This window comes from Poromitra crassiceps (genome assembly GCF_964638095.1).
Source record: "Poromitra crassiceps genome assembly, chromosome: 4".
NCBI classification, from domain to species: Eukaryota; Metazoa; Chordata; class Actinopteri; order Beryciformes; family Melamphaidae; genus Poromitra; species Poromitra crassiceps.
Genome location: NC_139626.1, coordinates 66578643 through 66595981, shown reverse-complemented (window position 1 = coordinate 66595981; position 17339 = coordinate 66578643). Strand labels below are relative to the sequence as shown.

Here is a 17339-nt window from a genome sequence, read left to right as displayed (position 1 = left end):
GATGATCGGTTAAGCAGATATTTCCCATAGGTGATCGGTGGCAAAAAACGTGATCGGTGCACCCCTAATGTGCGGTGTGTCATGTGATGTGCAGTGTCATGTGATGCGTTGCAGGGCATGGTGATGGTGAGTCCCAAGATGAACCCCACCATCGTGTGTCAGTTTGAGGCCGCCATCGTGCTCCTCTTCCACGCCAAAACCTTCCGCCGGGGGTCACAGGTCACCGTGCACGTCGGCAACGTGCGGCAGACCGCCACCGTGGACTGCCTTCACGGGAAGGTGGGTGTGCACGCACATTAGGCTTGCCGCGATTTTAGGTGTTACCGGTGTTACACGGTGTTGGGGGATACACCGATTACATAACGTGCCCACCGGTAACACCTTTTGTTTTTATGGAGGAAGAATTGAAAGGAAAACTCCGCAGTTTCAGCGTGCGCCGGTGTAAATTACAAGCGCTCCCTCTCGGCTGCAGTGTGGCTCCGCTGTTATGGTTAGACCAGCAACTAACGTGAGTTAACGCTATACATCTTATGAACACAAATGATGCCCTCCTCATAATAATTGAAAGGAAAACTCTGCAGTTTCAGCGTGCGCCGGTGTAAATTACAAGCGCTCCCTCTCGGCTGCAGTGTGGCTCCGCTGTTATGGTTAGACCAGCAACTAACGTTAACGCAACTAACGTTAACTAACGTTAACGCTATACATCTTATGAACACAAATGATGCGCTCCTCATACACATGTAGGTAAGACCCTTAGCTAAGCCTGCATGCGTGTGCATACGGTTGTCACTGCGGGCCATCTCTGGAAATGTGCCTTTTTTTCCACAGCGAAAAGTCGATGCTAACTTAGCATCAATTCTAACAGGAGGGAGGACTTACCAGCATTCAGTCATTGCCTGCTTACTGCTGCGTGCTGGTATTGTTAATCCCATGTCAGAAAAAGTCTCCAGGTGTGTCGCCAACGTTAGTTTCTTTTGAGAAAGATTGTCTCCACGGGCGTCTGAAAAGTTGTCTCGAGTCAGATGCAGCCAGTGTTGTATGACTGTGAGCGTCCATGCTAACGTTAGTACTTTAAACAGCAGCAGCGTGCGTCTTGTCTCTATGAACCTACAGAATGGACAGTTAAAGCATAGACTCTTGCTTACTTTAAAACTTGTATTATCAACATACATATAACATATAAAAAAAAAAAAAAAAAAAAAAAAAAAAAAAGTGACCAGCCTCAATGACTGGCGCCCTATAGCCCTCACGCCAATAGCCAGCAAGTGCCTTGAAAAGCTGGTCATATCAAAGATCCGCCCCACACTCCCCCCGGACCACGACCCGCTACAGTTTGCATACCGCCCCAACAGGAGCACAGCGGATGCAGTGGCACACGTGCTCCACACCGCCCTGTCCCACCTGGAGGGGAAGGACACCTATGTGAGAATGCTGTTCGTGGACTACAGCTCAGCATTCAACACCATAGTACCCTCCAGGCTGGTAAGCAAACTCAGGGACCTGGGACTAAACACAGCGATGTGCGACTGGATCCTGGACTTCCTGACAGACCGCCGCCAGGTGGTGAGGGTGGGCAACCTCACCTCCTCCCCGCTGACCATCAGCATAGGAGCGCCCCAGGGGTGCGTCTCCAGCCCCTTCTGGTACGACCTCTACACCCACGACTGCGTGGCGACTCAAACTTCAAACACCATCGTGAAGTTTGCAGACGACACAGCAGTCGTGGGGCTGATCTCGGGGGGCGACGAGACGGCCTACAGAGAGGAGGTGAGGGTCCTGGAACAATGGTGCCAGGACAACCACCTCTCTCTAAACATCTCCAAGACCAAGGAGATCATTGTGGACTACAGGAGAGGGGGGGGCACACACCCCCCAATCACCATCAACGGCACAGTGGTGGAAAGGGTGGACAGCTTCAAGTACCTGGGAGTCAACATCCACCAGGACCTGACCTGGGCCGGCCACACCGCCACTGTTGTCAAAAAGGCCCAACAGCGAATACACGGACTCAGGCGCCTGAAGAAGTTTGGGCTAAGGAAAGAAATCCTCAGGGACTTCTACAGAGGCACCATTGAAAGCCTGCTGACTGGCTGCTTCACCGCCTGGTACGGGAACTGTACCACCATGGACCGCAGGGCGCTACGGAGGGTGAGGCGCGCGGCCCAGCACGTAACAGGAGACGAGTTGCCAGAACTGCACGAACTGTATAACCAGCGGTGCCTCAGGAGGTCCCTGAAGATCATCAAAGACACAAACCATCCCCACAACAGCCTGTTCTCCCTGCTACCCTCAGGGAGGAGATACAGGGTTCCAAAAGCACGCACAAATCGCTTGAGGAACAGTTTCTTCCCGCAGGCCACGAGACTCCTTAACATACACAAATAGTGTAGTAGTCGTACCGTACCGTACTGCAGCTGCTACCATTATGTATGCCTAATGTTTAATTGTATGTCTAACAAGGTACATGCTATTGCACCTGTATGTCAATTACGTCGAATTTAAAATGTCTGAACACGTATAACGTATGCACAATGCCTAATGTTTAATTGTATGTTTAATAAGGTACATGCTATTTGCACTGTATGTCAAATACGTCGAATTAAAATGTCCGAACATGTCTAACGTATGCACATAACATGTGCACCTATGTGCAATGAATATGCCACTGACTTGTCTTATCGCTATTCTGCCTCATTGCCTATTGCTGCTTAGTATTGCTTATTGATGCCTATTTCTTATTGCCTATTGCTCATTGCTTGTTGCCTATTTGTACTATGTCGTAAACGGAGTCTACAGCACAAGAATTTCACACGTGATACTTGTACCATGGAGTGACAATAAAAATCTTGAATCTTGAATCTTGAATCTTGAATCTTGAATCTTGAACGTAACGTTCGCTCTAGTCTAGCTGCTATGGATATCCGACTGGTGTCTCACTGTTATTGTTCCCGGGAACAACATGCACTAGTAGGAACTAACAATCCTATTGTTTACATTTCCCGGTGAAACCGGTTATACCGGTGAGGTCACGTGCTTATTATTCGGTGTGAAAATGTTCACACCGTGGCATCCCTAACGCACATCACGTTACATCAGGCTTTAATGGGGAATAATACCCAGAATGCTGAGAGCAACAAAATATATATATTTAAAAAAGAGAGACAGAATAACACAGTATATAATATTAATTTAATTTAATTAATATTAATATTAATGAATACAGCATCTTCACAGCTTGAAACGTGTCCAAAATGTGCAACTAGTTTTAAATACTTGAGGCCTGACTTAAGTTCTTAAGTTCTGGTGAATTGGGACTTGACTTTGATGTCTGGAAAAGGTTTCTTTCTAAAGTCTTGACTTGAGATCTTGTGTTTGTGTAAATTACTTCGATTGAAACTGATGATATTTGTTCCAGCAGACTGAATTTAAATTATTTTCTTTTCTCAGTTTTCTGAATTTGTATGGAATGATTGAATTTATTGAAGTTGAAACTGATTCTGGACATCAAACTCATGCTTGGTACTCACCGTACCAAGTTTTCTTTTTTTCCCCCAAACCATGTTGCTTTGAAAAGTCTGTTGTGTAAGTGAGTTAAAGATGGGTGTGTTTTCATGTCACAATCAACCCTAATCGATTGTGCTGTGTGGCTGTAGGAGGAGCTGCGTACGGGGGAACGGGCCGTGGTTCGATTCCGCTTCATCAAACACCCGGAGTACCTGAGGCTGGGCGCCAAGCTGCTGTTCAGAGAGGGCGTCACCAAGGGCATCGGCCACGTTACCCGCCTGCTGCCCAGCTCCCAGGACCATGACCAGAACCACCACAACCACTGAGAACAGAGCTCTCTCAGCACCCGATAATGAAATAAGTTCCTGAAACTTGTAATCAAATGTGTACTTAACTTGATCGAAAACGTAATACAAGAACTTTAGCAATAATGCATTAAAATGTCTTGACTGATATTACTGATAATGTTGTGAAAAAAACAACATCGGAAAGCTATTACATTATCAGTAAAAATGTTATCGCAATATCAGTCAGGACGAATACATTATTAAAGTTATTACATTACTGGGTTTTAGTACAAGTTAAGTGCAAAATGTATCAAATTTTCAGGCGTTCATCTTCAGGAACTGACTACATTATTGGGCGCTACAGGTCGTCCTCCGTCGTCATGCCGACAGATGCTCTGCTCTCGCGTGAGAACTTTCCGCTCAGCGGTTGGAAGTCATCAAAGCACAACCGATTGGTTTTGCTGTCCCGTCGCACGTCATACGCTGTTTTGATCCGTCTGTCCAGCGTGGACGTCTTTGTCCTCGTTTGCTCCAGGCGGCACGTCAAACACTCTAAACACCCGGGAATGAGTCCAGCATCCTCCTTCCAGAGGGCAAAAGCTCCGCCACAAATCTTTTCTTTTGCACAGCAGACGTTCTCGTCTCGGGGTTAAAGCCAAAGGTTGAATCATCCTGATGTTGTGGCACAGATTAAGATTAAGAGGCTCCTTTTCATGTCGTGAGAATCCAGCGGGATTATTTGAGGGATTTGAGGAGTGGTCTTTAAAGCGACAGATTGCTCAACAACGCTTCTCCAGTCTTCTCAGCGGAGCGAGCGGACGATAACCCCACGCTCACACGGATCTCTGCCCGGAAGGAAAGGATTGACCTCTCCACCCCCTGACTCCCACCCACAGCCTCCACACATCTGTCCATGCTGAGACTGAGTTTGCAGAGAGAACGATGTGTGGGAAGAGTCGCTGCAAAATCCTGAAAGTCTTAAAAGTTTGGAACTTCAACTCAAGGCCTCAAAAAGTCTTGAGCAATTTAAGTCTGAAATTCAGTTTAGAGGTCCTAAATATATTCCCGTTTTGTTCATGAGCTTTTTCCTGATAAGAAATCAGTTTGGACAGACCTGTGTTCTGACAGGGCTGCAGTTAAGTTCTTTTATTTTCTTCATTTCAGATGTGAAATCAGTCTTCATATTTCATTCTCTGGCGTTCCAAAGCTGTTCAATTTGTCTCATTCAGACCAGCTCATTCTGTTTGACCCCCTTTCTTTGCACTTTATTCAGTTTCATTCAGTGTGAAAGCTCTTCCTGTAAACGTTAAGCTGGTTCTGAATCAACTCCAAATTCACCACATGTATAAGAGTTGACTTGTTTTCGAACTGGTATTAATCTAAGTCGGTCTACTGTAGCGGCTACGTCAGATCGCAAACCATCTTTATTTTTGTTTTTCATTTTTTAAGAAGCACGACGTTACATATTCATCTCCAAACAGCATCTACACATTTATATTTACAAATGAAATATCTGCATCTTGGTTTCAAGGTATGTAGTTAGCAAACACCCTCCCAGCTGTTTAATGACCACATCCACTGCTTGTAGGCACTACTACTAGGCAGAACGCCTCACTCCAGCTAAACGCATTGAGAAACTGCATGCTCAGTGTCCGGCAAAAACTCTTCCTCTAATACAATCCAAAATTATCTATCTAGTGTGTTGAAACAATTTCACCTTGTTTTCTGAGGTTCTGTGCAATTGTAAACTTGAGTATTGAATGTATTTCCATGGACCCTGTGTGGCATCTAAAGTGTTTGTACACCAGCGATAAATCTCCTATTGGAGACTGAGAGGTGTTGGTGGATTCTGCAGGAAGAGGAAGTGAGGGATACGAACAGGCCACAGGAAGAGGAAGTGACGGACACTACTGGCCACAGCGCCCTGCTGAACGCCAGCGGATTCCTCTGTTTGAAGATGTCCCTCGAGTGCCAAAGTCACACCCTCTTCCAGGTTCGGCATATGACTTGATAGACGTTTAGTAAAATCCTTATAGAGCTTTACTTGGTCAAAGCAAGTGATTCAGCTATAATATTATATATATATATATTTGGGGTTTTTTTTTGGTCCTGAGTGAAATATTCTACGCAGCAGTTCCCAACCTTTTCAGACTCATGGCCCACTTGAAAATCTCAAAAATGTGGGCGGCTCATATCCGAGTGTAAACAGAACCGAGGCCAGATAATGTGTTCTCAGGTACTTTAAAGGAGCTGTCCATCAGCAGCACACAGACATCAGAAACTCAAAGTGAGGGGCTGTCTGCAATAGACTAATTAACGGATGGCTTTACGGGTAATCAACCCACTTTGTATCATTAATAATCTCTAATATAAGCACATGGGCAGTGTTTTACCTTCTCTCTCTGTTTACCTCACGGAGAAAAATGCTCCTGCTCCTGTCTGCAGAAACTCCGCCCCCGCCAGCTGCAAGTCATTAAGGCTCGTTAAGGCTCTTAATGTGCTGATGGGCGCATACTTAAAAAATAAACAATAACAGCCACCCTCGGAGCAGATTCCACGTCTCCGGCAGAATTTCCGCAGCTCCGTTGTGACGGAAAACGCGTCGGAACGGAGCACTTTGCCAGAGGAGGAAATGAGAGATCTCAGTGAGGAAAACAGAGAGAGAAGGTAAACACTGCCCATGTGCTTATATTACCAAGATTATTAATGATACAAAGTGGGTTGGTTACCGGTAAAGTCATCCTTTAACGAATATTTGATTAAATAACGGTGTCATTCAACAATGGAGAAATGCATTCATTCTCATACATAATAATAATGATTACACCCCCCCCCCCCCCCCCCCCACAAAGATCGTAATGCTTTGAAAATGATTTGGCGGCCCACTTACGATACCTTCACGGCCTCCCAGTGGACCGCGGCCCAGGGGTTGGGAATGGCTAATCTATGGTCTCTCCCAATTCTGAATCTAGATGAATCTCTTGTTTTTACCAAGTAAAACTCTTTTTAGAAGCATTTTATGAACATGCATACCGGTAATATGTGTGTTTTTTGTATTAATGTAATATTTGAGTTATTCCTTCTGTTTCTAACATCCACTGTTTGTTATGTTTGTTAAAAACCAAATAAAGTGTTGGTCATAAAAAAACAAGCATTTTATGAAATGTCTCTGGAACAGGTCCCTTTAGCACTCGATTAAAGTCACAATGAGATGTGTTTTGACGGCTTCTTGCTTTCATATTTGACACATTTTCTGTTATAACAGAACTTCCCAGATACGTAACACAGTGTCAACCACTGGGATATCGGTTATTAGCAGTTTTATTTAGAGAGAAAAAAAGAGGCTGATTCATTGTTAAAAACAAAATCTGTTAGTAATCTTTGATTGGTCGCCTCCTGGTTTAGCATGATGTCACCACTAAAAATACTGTTTCCAGGAAGGAAAAGTCATCTTACAAGAGCAAACGTTGTCATTGCTAGTTTCTAGCACTCCCGTTTTTTCTTTTACTTACCACTGGGTCGCTGAAACACGTTGTTTGATGTACTGACCCAGTGGTACTTAAAAGAAAAAACAGGAGATTTTGAGTGCTAGAAACTAGCGAACATAATGGTTGCCCTTGCACTGGGGCGTAAGATATGGCCCATGGTGTTTTGACATGAAAATCCCAAAATTTTAAAATGATAAATCTGTGTATATTATGATGTGGGAAATTCACTACTAACAATTGGTGAAAAAGTCATTTTTTGTGACTTGTAAGGTTTTAGTTTTAGACCAGACAGACTGGCTTTGGTCACTGCAACACTTTGAATCATTATTTGTGTGGAAGCTCAGATCATTGAAGCTCTGCTTTGGAACAGAGACTTTTTTGCTAGCATACGCTGCACACTCTTCAGCTCTGACTACAAACTGGATTAACAGACTGCTTCAGCTCTGACTACAAACTGGATTAACAGACTGCTTCAGCTCTGACTACAAACTGGATTAACAGACTGCTTCAGCTCTGACTACAAACTGGATTAACAGACTGCTTCAGCTCTGACTACAAGCTGGAATAACAGACTGCTCCTGAAAGCACATCCAGATGTTTTGGAAAGTGATTCTTAGCGTCCATGAAGTGGTTTCCATTTAGAACTCCTAGTTGTCATATCAGGCTGCACATTAAACATGTTCTACTATGGATTCTGCCACAGCCTCGTTCTTTCAGGGTTCCTAACAAAGTATGGAAAAATATTAAATATTGGTGTTTGCAGATCATCGCCACTGTTCTGTTTTCTAAAATATTAAATTCTGATTATATATAATACTAGAAATATTGCACGCTACGTGCGCTCGCTCGATTCCTAGGCTCGAAATTATTTCAGTGAGTGTATCAATCCTTTTTGGGTCTGAGTTTTCAATATAAAATGTTGTAAAATGATTTCAGTGAGTCTCAGTAGGCTACTTTTTGAACATTTTCAGCACTTTTTTACGAATACCGTGATAATACGATAACCGTGATAATTTTGGTCACGATAATCATGATGGGAAATTGTCATACCGTTACATCTCTAGTAGGAACCCTGTTAATGGAACAACAGCCAACAGACAAAACATGCTCAGGAAACATTTCTTCAGGGACCAACTTTATTTGGCTTAGCAGCAGCTAGTCGCTACGTCGCTCTGCTCTGCTTAATCCACATTCACAGTCAAAGAGTTGTCATGGCACTCTGAAGCGCAGCAGGCCTTTTAAAGGTATACTGTGGAACTTTTTTTTACAGCCCTTCAAATGTAAACACACTTTTCTTTGTCTTTTATACATTTTTAAGTATATTTTAGCTCGGGGAGAGATCTTGATACAAGGAATATCAGTTTGTAATGAGCTACAATTAGTTTTAGATGTACTTGAAAGCCATAAATGGTTAGTTTACATTTGTATTGTTTGTGTTTTGAGTTATGGTGTAATAATAACAATCGAAAGAGCACATTGTCCATCCTACTCTTCAAGAATGTTATAACTTATTTTAAGATGTAAAAACGAAAAGCGTTTGTTTGAAGGGCCCCAAAAAAGTCGCATACCTTTAACCATAGACTGTAAAAAGAAAACGCTTTTAACTCAACAACACTGACACAGCAAACCACCTGCAGAAGCAACATCATCACATGACAGCGTCAGAACCGGGCGGAAAACCCCAGTAATCGATCAACAGAACAAAAAAATAGAAAAAGTATGGTATGGTAGCATTTGTACTCAAAGACATTTGTCATCATATTCAATTTAAACAATAAATAAAAAAACAGCTTTCAGCGATGTCATTAGATTGGTTGTCGAGACAGGACTTCAGTACATTCCAGTAGTCGGGGTTCAGAGCAACAGAAAGCTGTGATCCAGAAAAAATACAGATCTAGACCACATAGAAAAGAAGTTTGAATCCAGCCTGTGCAGACAGCAGAAAATTGTCAATATCTATGGATTTATGTTTTTCTAACACTGAAATGTGCTGACATTTAAAGCAAAACATTAAATAAAGATGGAATAAGAATTGATCACGCACATCCCAAAAGTGATTTTAGTATGGAGTTACTTTTGTGTCTTTATGCAAACAGAATAGGTTTGAGAGAAACACTATCAACATTGCAATTTAAAAAAGAGTTTTATTGCAAGTAAAATAAATTTGTGATTAAAAATGTATTAATGTGAATCAAAAACTTGTTCGCGAATCCAAAAGTTTTGCTTGATTTTGAGCTGAATCTTGTGAGCGGAGTCTCCATGGACTTCAAAACTCCCGCCCTCCTTTACCCATTGTGGATGTTGCCAAGCTGTCACTCCGATCGAGACTGACCAATGGAGACGTGTCTTTCAACGTAGGTCCCGCCCACAAGATTTAGCTCAACAGGATGGGATTCGCAAACAAAACTCTTGGAGAGTTTTGCTATTCTGATTGCATGATAATGACACCAAACTAACTCCATATTTTAGCTGCATGATGCAAAGAGACAACACTGATGATTGTGCGATAGTCCAGTTAAACCCATCCTGATTACGTAATCTTACATTCTGTTTCCCTCTACGTATCAGTCTTAACAGACAACTCCTTCAGCCAATCAGCATCACCAAATCCAGTCCTTCAGCCAATCAGCATGGGATCCAGTTAAATCCAAATCCACTCAGATGAACAGCAAAGATGTATTTTCCACCTAGTACATACTCCTGTTCTTGTTTAATTGTGGTTATTGTGTCTATTTCTGCAATAACTGCACTTATGGCTGTAGAATCTGCTAACGTTAACGTTAGCACTTGTTGCTTCGGGAGCTGCCATTACTGTTTTGCCAGCGGTGTGCCTGATTGGCCGGTTACGTTGTCAACTACAATGCAGGTCCCTGATTGGCCCGTGCACTTTGTAATTTCTGGAAATGGCTGGGGACGGGCCATGGGTCACGTGATCAGGAAGGTTTAAGATTTAAGGGGCTAGTTGTGTGATGCAGCAGGGCAACAGGGACTCCTCTGACTGCGTTCACACAGAGCAACAAGGCAGTCTCACTTCACATGTGATTTAGTTTCACCTCTGACTGCGTTCACACAGAGCAACAAGGCAGTCTCACTTCACTTCACATGTGATTTAGTTTCTCCTCTGACTGCGTTCACACAGAGCAACAAGGCAGCCTCACTTCATTTCACATGTGATTTAGTTTATCCTCTGACTGCGTTCACACAGAGCAACAAGGCAGCCTCACTTCACATGTGATTTAGTTTCACCTCTGACTGCGTTCACACACAGCAACAAGGCAGCCTCAATTCACATGTGATTTAGTTTCACCTCTGACTGTGTTCACACAGAGCAACAAGGCAGCCTCACTTCACTTCACATGTGATTTAGTTTCACCTCTGACTACGTTCACACAGACCAACAAGGCAGTCTCACTTCACTTCACATGTGATTTAGTTTCACCTGACTGTGTTCACACAGAGCAACAAGGCAGCCTCACTTCACATGTGATTTAGTTTCACCTCTGACTGTGTTCACACAGAGCAACAAGGCAGCCTCACTTCACTTCACATGTGATTTAGATTCTCCTCTGACTGCGTTCACACAGAGCAACAAGGCAGTCTCACTTCACTTCACATGTGATTTAGATTCTCCTCTGACTGTGTTCACACAGAGCAACAAGGCAGCCTCACTTCACTTCACATGTGATTTAGATTCTCCTCTGACTGTGTTCACACAGAGCAACAAGGCAGCCTTACTTCACTTCACATGTGATTTAGTTTCACCTCTGACTACGTTCACACAGAGCAACAAGGCAGTCTCAATTCACATATGATTTAGTTTCACCTCTGACTGCGTTCACACAGAGCAACAAGGCAGCCTCACTTCACTTCACATGTGATTTATATTCACCTCTGACTGCGTTCACACAGAGCAACAAGGCAGCCTCACTTCACTTCACATGTGATTTAGTTTCACCTCTGACTGCGTTCACACAGAGCAACAAGGCAGCCTCACTTCACTTCACATGTGATTTAGTTTCACCTCTGACTACGTTCACACAGAGCAACAAGGCAGTCTCACTTCACATGTGATTTAGTTTCACCTCTGACTGCGTTCACACAGAGCAACAAGGCAGTCTCACTTCACTTCACATGTGATTTAGTTTCTCCTCTGACTGCGTTCACACAGAGCAACAAGGCAGCCTCACTTCACTTCACATGTGATTTAGTTGAATGAAGAACAGCTCAAAATGGAGAACTCGATTCCAGCTATTCGAAACGTCACAATTCTCTACAACTTTTATTTGAAAGACAAGAAAGGAATACACATCCATCATTGGAGTCACTCTTATTCAATCAAATTATAACTAAAGATTCGGCCGCAAAAATATTTTATTTTTATCTGATATACTTAGGGAGGTGTTCCTCCACGCACGTCCAGCTGGGAGGAGACCACGGACCAGATGGAGGCCTAGGTGGAAAGATTATATCTGACCCGATCCCTGATAAGCGGTTGAAGATGGATGGATGAATCCACAGATAAATTATATACTTATATCCAGTGTTGGGGGTAACTCATTACAAAAGTAATATATAATAGTAGTAATAATATATAATATTACATGTAATATATTACTTTTAGCAGTAACTCAGTAATATAACTTATTGCTTATAGGATTTCAGTAATATTATACCAGTTACTTTGTCAAGTAACTCAAGTTACAAATTGAGTTACATTGTATTAAATCAAAGCACATATTTAAAAAAAGATACAATAATTTCCTAATCAAACTGTGTGTTTTTATGCAAATAACAAAGGAAAATAATAAAATGTTGAATTTTGGATGGTTTACACTGACTTCAAGGCGGTTGAAATTATTTTTCAGGATGGTTCCGGGGCGGCGATGTCATTCTGCTGCTGCTGTTGTTTTGGTAAAAGTAATGCAAAAGTAGTGTAATAAGTAATGAGTTACTTTACACAGAAAGTAATATTGTAAAGTAACGTATTACTTTCAAATCAAAGTAACTAGTAATAATGTAGTATATTACATTTTGAAAGTAACTTGCCCAACACTGCTTATATCAGATTGCCATGGCTGAATGTTACAACAAGATTGAGCTAGCTGCACAAGGGTGTTTTTGTGTAAACGATTCTGAATCTGCCTGTCACCGATCTTTTCTCTCTCCCTCTTCTCTCTAACAAGTTGCTAGGGACGCTACGCTATCCTGCAAAGATGACAGCACCGCACCCAGAATGCGCCGCAATTGCCATTGCTCCTGTGTGAACGCTCAGTTAGCATGACTCTGTTGTAGACAGAGTAACTGAAAGAGTAACTGACAGAGAGTAACTGAAAAGTTTCATTCCAAAATGAAATATCCAACAGTGTTACATAACTGCTGACATGAGTAAAACGTACTCACCGGAGTACACCGCTGAAGTCATGAGCAGTGTTGGGCAAGTTACTCAGGAGATGTAATTAGTTACTTATTACTCCTTTAAAAAGTAATAACTATGTATTACTTGGTGTAAAAAGTAATTATGTTACTCGTTACTTTAGTATTACTTTTGCCCCCCCACCCTTTCCACAAAAGTGACGTACAACCTGCTCAGCCAGCTCCTTTTAGAACTGAATCCCCTTTATTGAAACATTAATTAACCTCACAGGATGAGCCAACAGTCAGCCAAACTGCATCTTTATTTGTTTGCCTTTAGGACAAAAAAGGAATTGCGTTCTGGCAACACAGTAGTTTTGCCTAACCAGACCTTCCTCCACACTTAATTTTAGCTCTGTGCCAGCGCTGGAGAAAGCAATGCAGTAACTTGAAGCTCCTTGGATTAGTAACTGTAACATAATTACTCTTTTGGAAATTGTAATCCCTTACATTACTAGTTACTGAGAAAGTAATACAATTACAGTCACATGTTACATTACTTTACTGCTCAACACTGGTCATGAGTGATGTTTACATTTATTTTGAAATGATCATGCTTATATTTTTTCAGCTTTATGTTTTTTTATGGACAGACTGCATTTTGTACCTTCCTTTCTACCAGAGGAGGTTGATGAAGTGACGTCTCCGCCGGGGGGCGATCTTCTCATCTCTGCTCGTTCAGCAGGACTTCGGCAGGTTTGACTACTGTGTCGTTTGGTTGTGCTCATGTGGAAAAGCCCCAAGGAGGCCTCATGGAAAATAATCGTCTCTCTGTTAACATTGTCTAAATTTTTCCTCTTCAACTCTGTCCCCAGCTCTGTCCCCAGCTCTGTCCCCTGCTGTCCCCTCGCTCTGTCCCCTGCTCGTCCCTCGGAGTGTTTTTTTGCTGAGCTGTTAAGCCAGGCTCCTCTGCCTCGGCTTGATCCGCAGATAAAGCTGGGGGGAAATGAGAAAAGATAGCTGTAAGTAAGGTATTAAGACGGAACCCAATTTCTCATTCAACACTATAAATAAATACAAAATTAAATAACCTCTTATGTAACTGTTGAGTAACAGGATTGTCCCAGCTGCTTTAAACCTGATTACAGCAGACTGACAGACTGTGCCGTTTGACCTTGAATTAAAAATTGTCCACTTCCATGATTTGAAAGTTGGAAACCCTCATTAGTGTTTTGCTTACACCTGTGTTTACCCTGCCTTTTCGACACAAAATGGCCCCCGTGAAAAGGCTCAATCATTTCTCCTGTCAGTTACATTAGTGATCCGCTTTGTGAACCCTCACATCGTGTACATTTCAGTCGTCAAATATGACCCCAGACCTCCACACATGGAGTACCAGGAAGCACCAGACCTCCACACATCAAGTACCAGGAAGCACCAGACCTCCACACATGGAGCACCAGGAAGCACCAGACCTCCACACATCAAGTACCAGGAAGCACCAGACCTCCACACACCGAGTACCAGGAAGCACCAGACCTCCACACATCGAGCACCAGGAAGCACCAGACCTCCACACATGGAGCACCAGGAAGCACCAGACCTCCACACATGGAGCACCAGGAAGCACCAGACCTCCACACATCGAGCACCAGGAAGCACCAGACCTCCACACATGGAGCACCAGGAAGCACCAGACCTCCACACATGGAGCACCAGGAAGCACCAGACCTCCACACATGGAGCACCAGGAAGCACCAGACCTCCACACATGGAGCACCAGGAAGCACCTGACCTCCACACATGGAGCACCAGGAAGCACCTGACCTCCACACATGGAGCACCAGGAAGCACCAGACCTCCACACATGGAGCACCAGGAAGCACCTGACCTCCACACATGGAGCACCAGGAAGCACCTGCCCCACGGAGAAGATGAGAGCATAACCCGCCCCGTCCGCTCTCTAGTGCCGGGGTGAATCTCTCACTCGCTCCGCTGCACAAAGGGCATTTTTCTCTGCTTCCTGTTGAGAGACTGGCATTTTCAGTGAAAACGACCTACATTCAAGTGTTGATAACTAAAGAAGGGAAGAAGGCAGAAACACACTTTTTTCCATGAAAGTAGAGGCTTTGTTCTGTCTTTTGGGATATTCTGTGTTTACAAAGTCATAGAAGAAAATATTCTGTGGGTCCCGGAAAATCACTAAAAATGGTCAGAAACCCTGGCGGGGAATGAGTTAAGAGTGAAGTACCTCTTCATCCCATAATGCATCCCGGCATTTCTGTCCAATCAGATTAGCGGATGATTGAGTGACGGAGCATTTCAGCCAATGGAAGAGCACTCGGAGTGGCAGTGGGCGGGACCAGCGGTCTTGACCGCGCAGCCATTACAGGTATTAGCTCCGTGGCTAATGCTATGTGGATAAACACATTTCTGTGTAGTTATTGAATCAACCGGCAAACTGATCTGAAGCCGATACGTAACGTTGAAAGCAGCGTGACTTGTAGTGGTTAATTAAGCAATTAAGCAACGAGAGGGTGTACTTTACCGTGGTGGCACGACGGTGATGCGGCAGGACCGAGGCTTTAGCCGAGGGCCATACGCGTCACTGAAGTGCCAATAACCACGGTAAAGCACACCCTCGAGTGTAATATTGTAATTATACAACAGTTACCAACAAAATACAAGCTATTTGGGGCCATTTGCTCTCAAAATAACAAAGTTATTGCCGAGTGTGTTAGTCCGAGACTAGTCTCAATGCCACGTTACTGCATGCTGCAGAGCTCTCTCTGGGTCTGGGACACTTTCCCTCAGCCGGCTGGTTATGGGAGGGAACCGTTCACTTGGCCAGTCATATGCCAGTGATAGCTTCAGTCCTCTCCAATCAGTAACGACTTTGCGATCAGACGACACGGGAGGCGCAGCCCATTTTTCGAACCGCTCTCTCATCGGTGCTACGACCTGTCATTCATTCAATTTGAACCCGCCTTCAAAACCAGCAGTGGCTGTAAAGTGGCACAGACTCACTCATGTAGTATGCGGAGCGCACGGTGGCGCAGTGGTAGCGCTGTCGCCTCACAGTCAGAAGGTCCTGAGTTCGATTCTCGCCTGGGACACTGTGAGCACTGTGGTTGTGTTCCCCCCCATATCTTCAGTGCCTACTGCCCAGGTGGGTATCTCGTCGTAAGGGCCTTTCTCTCTGTGTGGAGTTTGCATGTTCTCCCCGTGCTCCCCCAGGGGGTTCCTCCGTATATAACCCCCCCACTAAAAACATGCAGAAGATCAGATCGTCATCGTCATCCGACCAGTGACGACAACATCCGAAGTTGGTCCCCGGGCGCTGTACGAGAAAGCGACCACTGCTCCTGGCCTGCCCCTCGGAGGAAAGGACATGCCTGGATGGGTTAAATGCAGAGGACACTTTTCACCAGCCACCGTCAGCATGAGTGTGTTGTGGCCGCATGCATGTATTGTGGTGTTCGTGTGACAATAAAAGACGGGCTTGTCTGTTACAAGAGCAGCGATTCAACGTAATATTTGAGTCTGGGGAGAGATAGTCCGAGACAAGAAATAGTCCCCGTTGAGTCAGCCAGACGTCAGCCAGCTGATATGCTCATCATCACATTAGTTAACTGTAACAAACAACTGTGCAGAAAGCAGCATCTAGCTTACAGCGTTGATGCTAAATGGATTGTTTTGTTGTTAATTTTAATGTATTTGATGGACTTACTGTTGATGAATGGTTGGAAGAGGAGATAAACAAACAAGCTGCTGGTTTCATCTGGCAGCGTCAGGTTAGGACGGTAACGTATCAGACTGAAAATAATACTGCCTGTCTGAGATGAAAGAGGGTTGAGAGGTGGGCCATAGCGATTTGACAGTTCTGGGCACTGGTGTTGGCGTTGGCCAATCCTGTTCTGCACCCAAATCGAGTGTGTTCTGGCGCTAAGCGAGTGGGTTCCAGGACAACCAGGCTCTCTGAGGCATGCACCAACTATGTTAACGTGGAGCAGTGCGGTAAATACAATATTCCTGGAATACATATTTTTTTCCAGATTTTTTATCCCATTTTATCCCCCATTAGTGCTAATTTTAATTTATTTATCCTGGTTGCTGCTCCACCCTCTGCCGATCTGGGGAGAGCCAAAACTGGCTCCATGATTCCTCCAAGACATGGGCAGTTAGCCAGCTGCTTCTTTTCACCTGACAGGGGAAGCTTCAACGGTAGGACATAGCACGTGGGAGGTTCACGCTATTCCAACGAGTTCCCCTCAACATGCAAACTCCACACAGAAAGGCCCTTTTGACGACCCCACTCGGGCGGTGGGCAGTCGAGGACATGTGGACGGGCACGCACTCCCTCAGCGCTCCTAGCGTCCCAGGTGGGAATCGAACCCAGGACCTTCTAGCTGTGAGGCAACAGCGATACCACTGTGCCCCCAATGCGAGTTTAACAAACCAGTTACATGTCCTATGCATTCTACATCAAATGAAGACATTACTGTTTGTTTTATTTTGTATGTTACATATTTATTGGCTAAGTTATTAATTGAGCACAGCGGTAGTTCAGGCAGGCCACGGATGTCAAGCCCAGCTTAAACCCAGCCCACAGCTGATTAGGAGCTGATCTCAAACCCAGCCCACATCAGCTGACTGCTTAGCTGATGCATTCAATTGGCTCAACTCAAACAGGGCACCCTCTTTAATT

The 17339-nt window shown here is 44.1% G+C and overlaps 2 protein-coding genes across 2 annotated transcripts in view; one reads left to right on the top strand and one right to left on the bottom strand.

Annotated features, from left to right (window-relative positions):
- The window catches only part of LOC310775912 (GTP-binding protein 2-like), a gene marked incomplete at its 3' end in the record, with an annotated part of 25094 nt that extends 21264 nt beyond the window's left edge, over positions 1 to 3830 (top strand). Inside the window, exons 11-12 of the mRNA XM_083636036.1 lie at positions 115 to 279; positions 3654 to 3830. Coding sequence (XP_083492162.1) covers positions 115 to 279; positions 3654 to 3830 — 342 coding nt within the window. The remainder of the gene's footprint in view (positions 1 to 114; positions 280 to 3653) is intronic.
- A 9755-nt stretch (positions 3831 to 13585) lies between these two features.
- LOC310775911 (apoptosis-stimulating of p53 protein 2-like) overlaps positions 13586 to 17339 on the bottom strand; it is a gene marked incomplete at both ends in the record, with an annotated part of 49223 nt that continues 45469 nt past the window's right edge. Inside the window, one exon of the mRNA XM_083636035.1 lies at positions 13586 to 13627. Coding sequence (XP_083492161.1) covers positions 13586 to 13627 — 42 coding nt within the window. The remainder of the gene's footprint in view (positions 13628 to 17339) is intronic.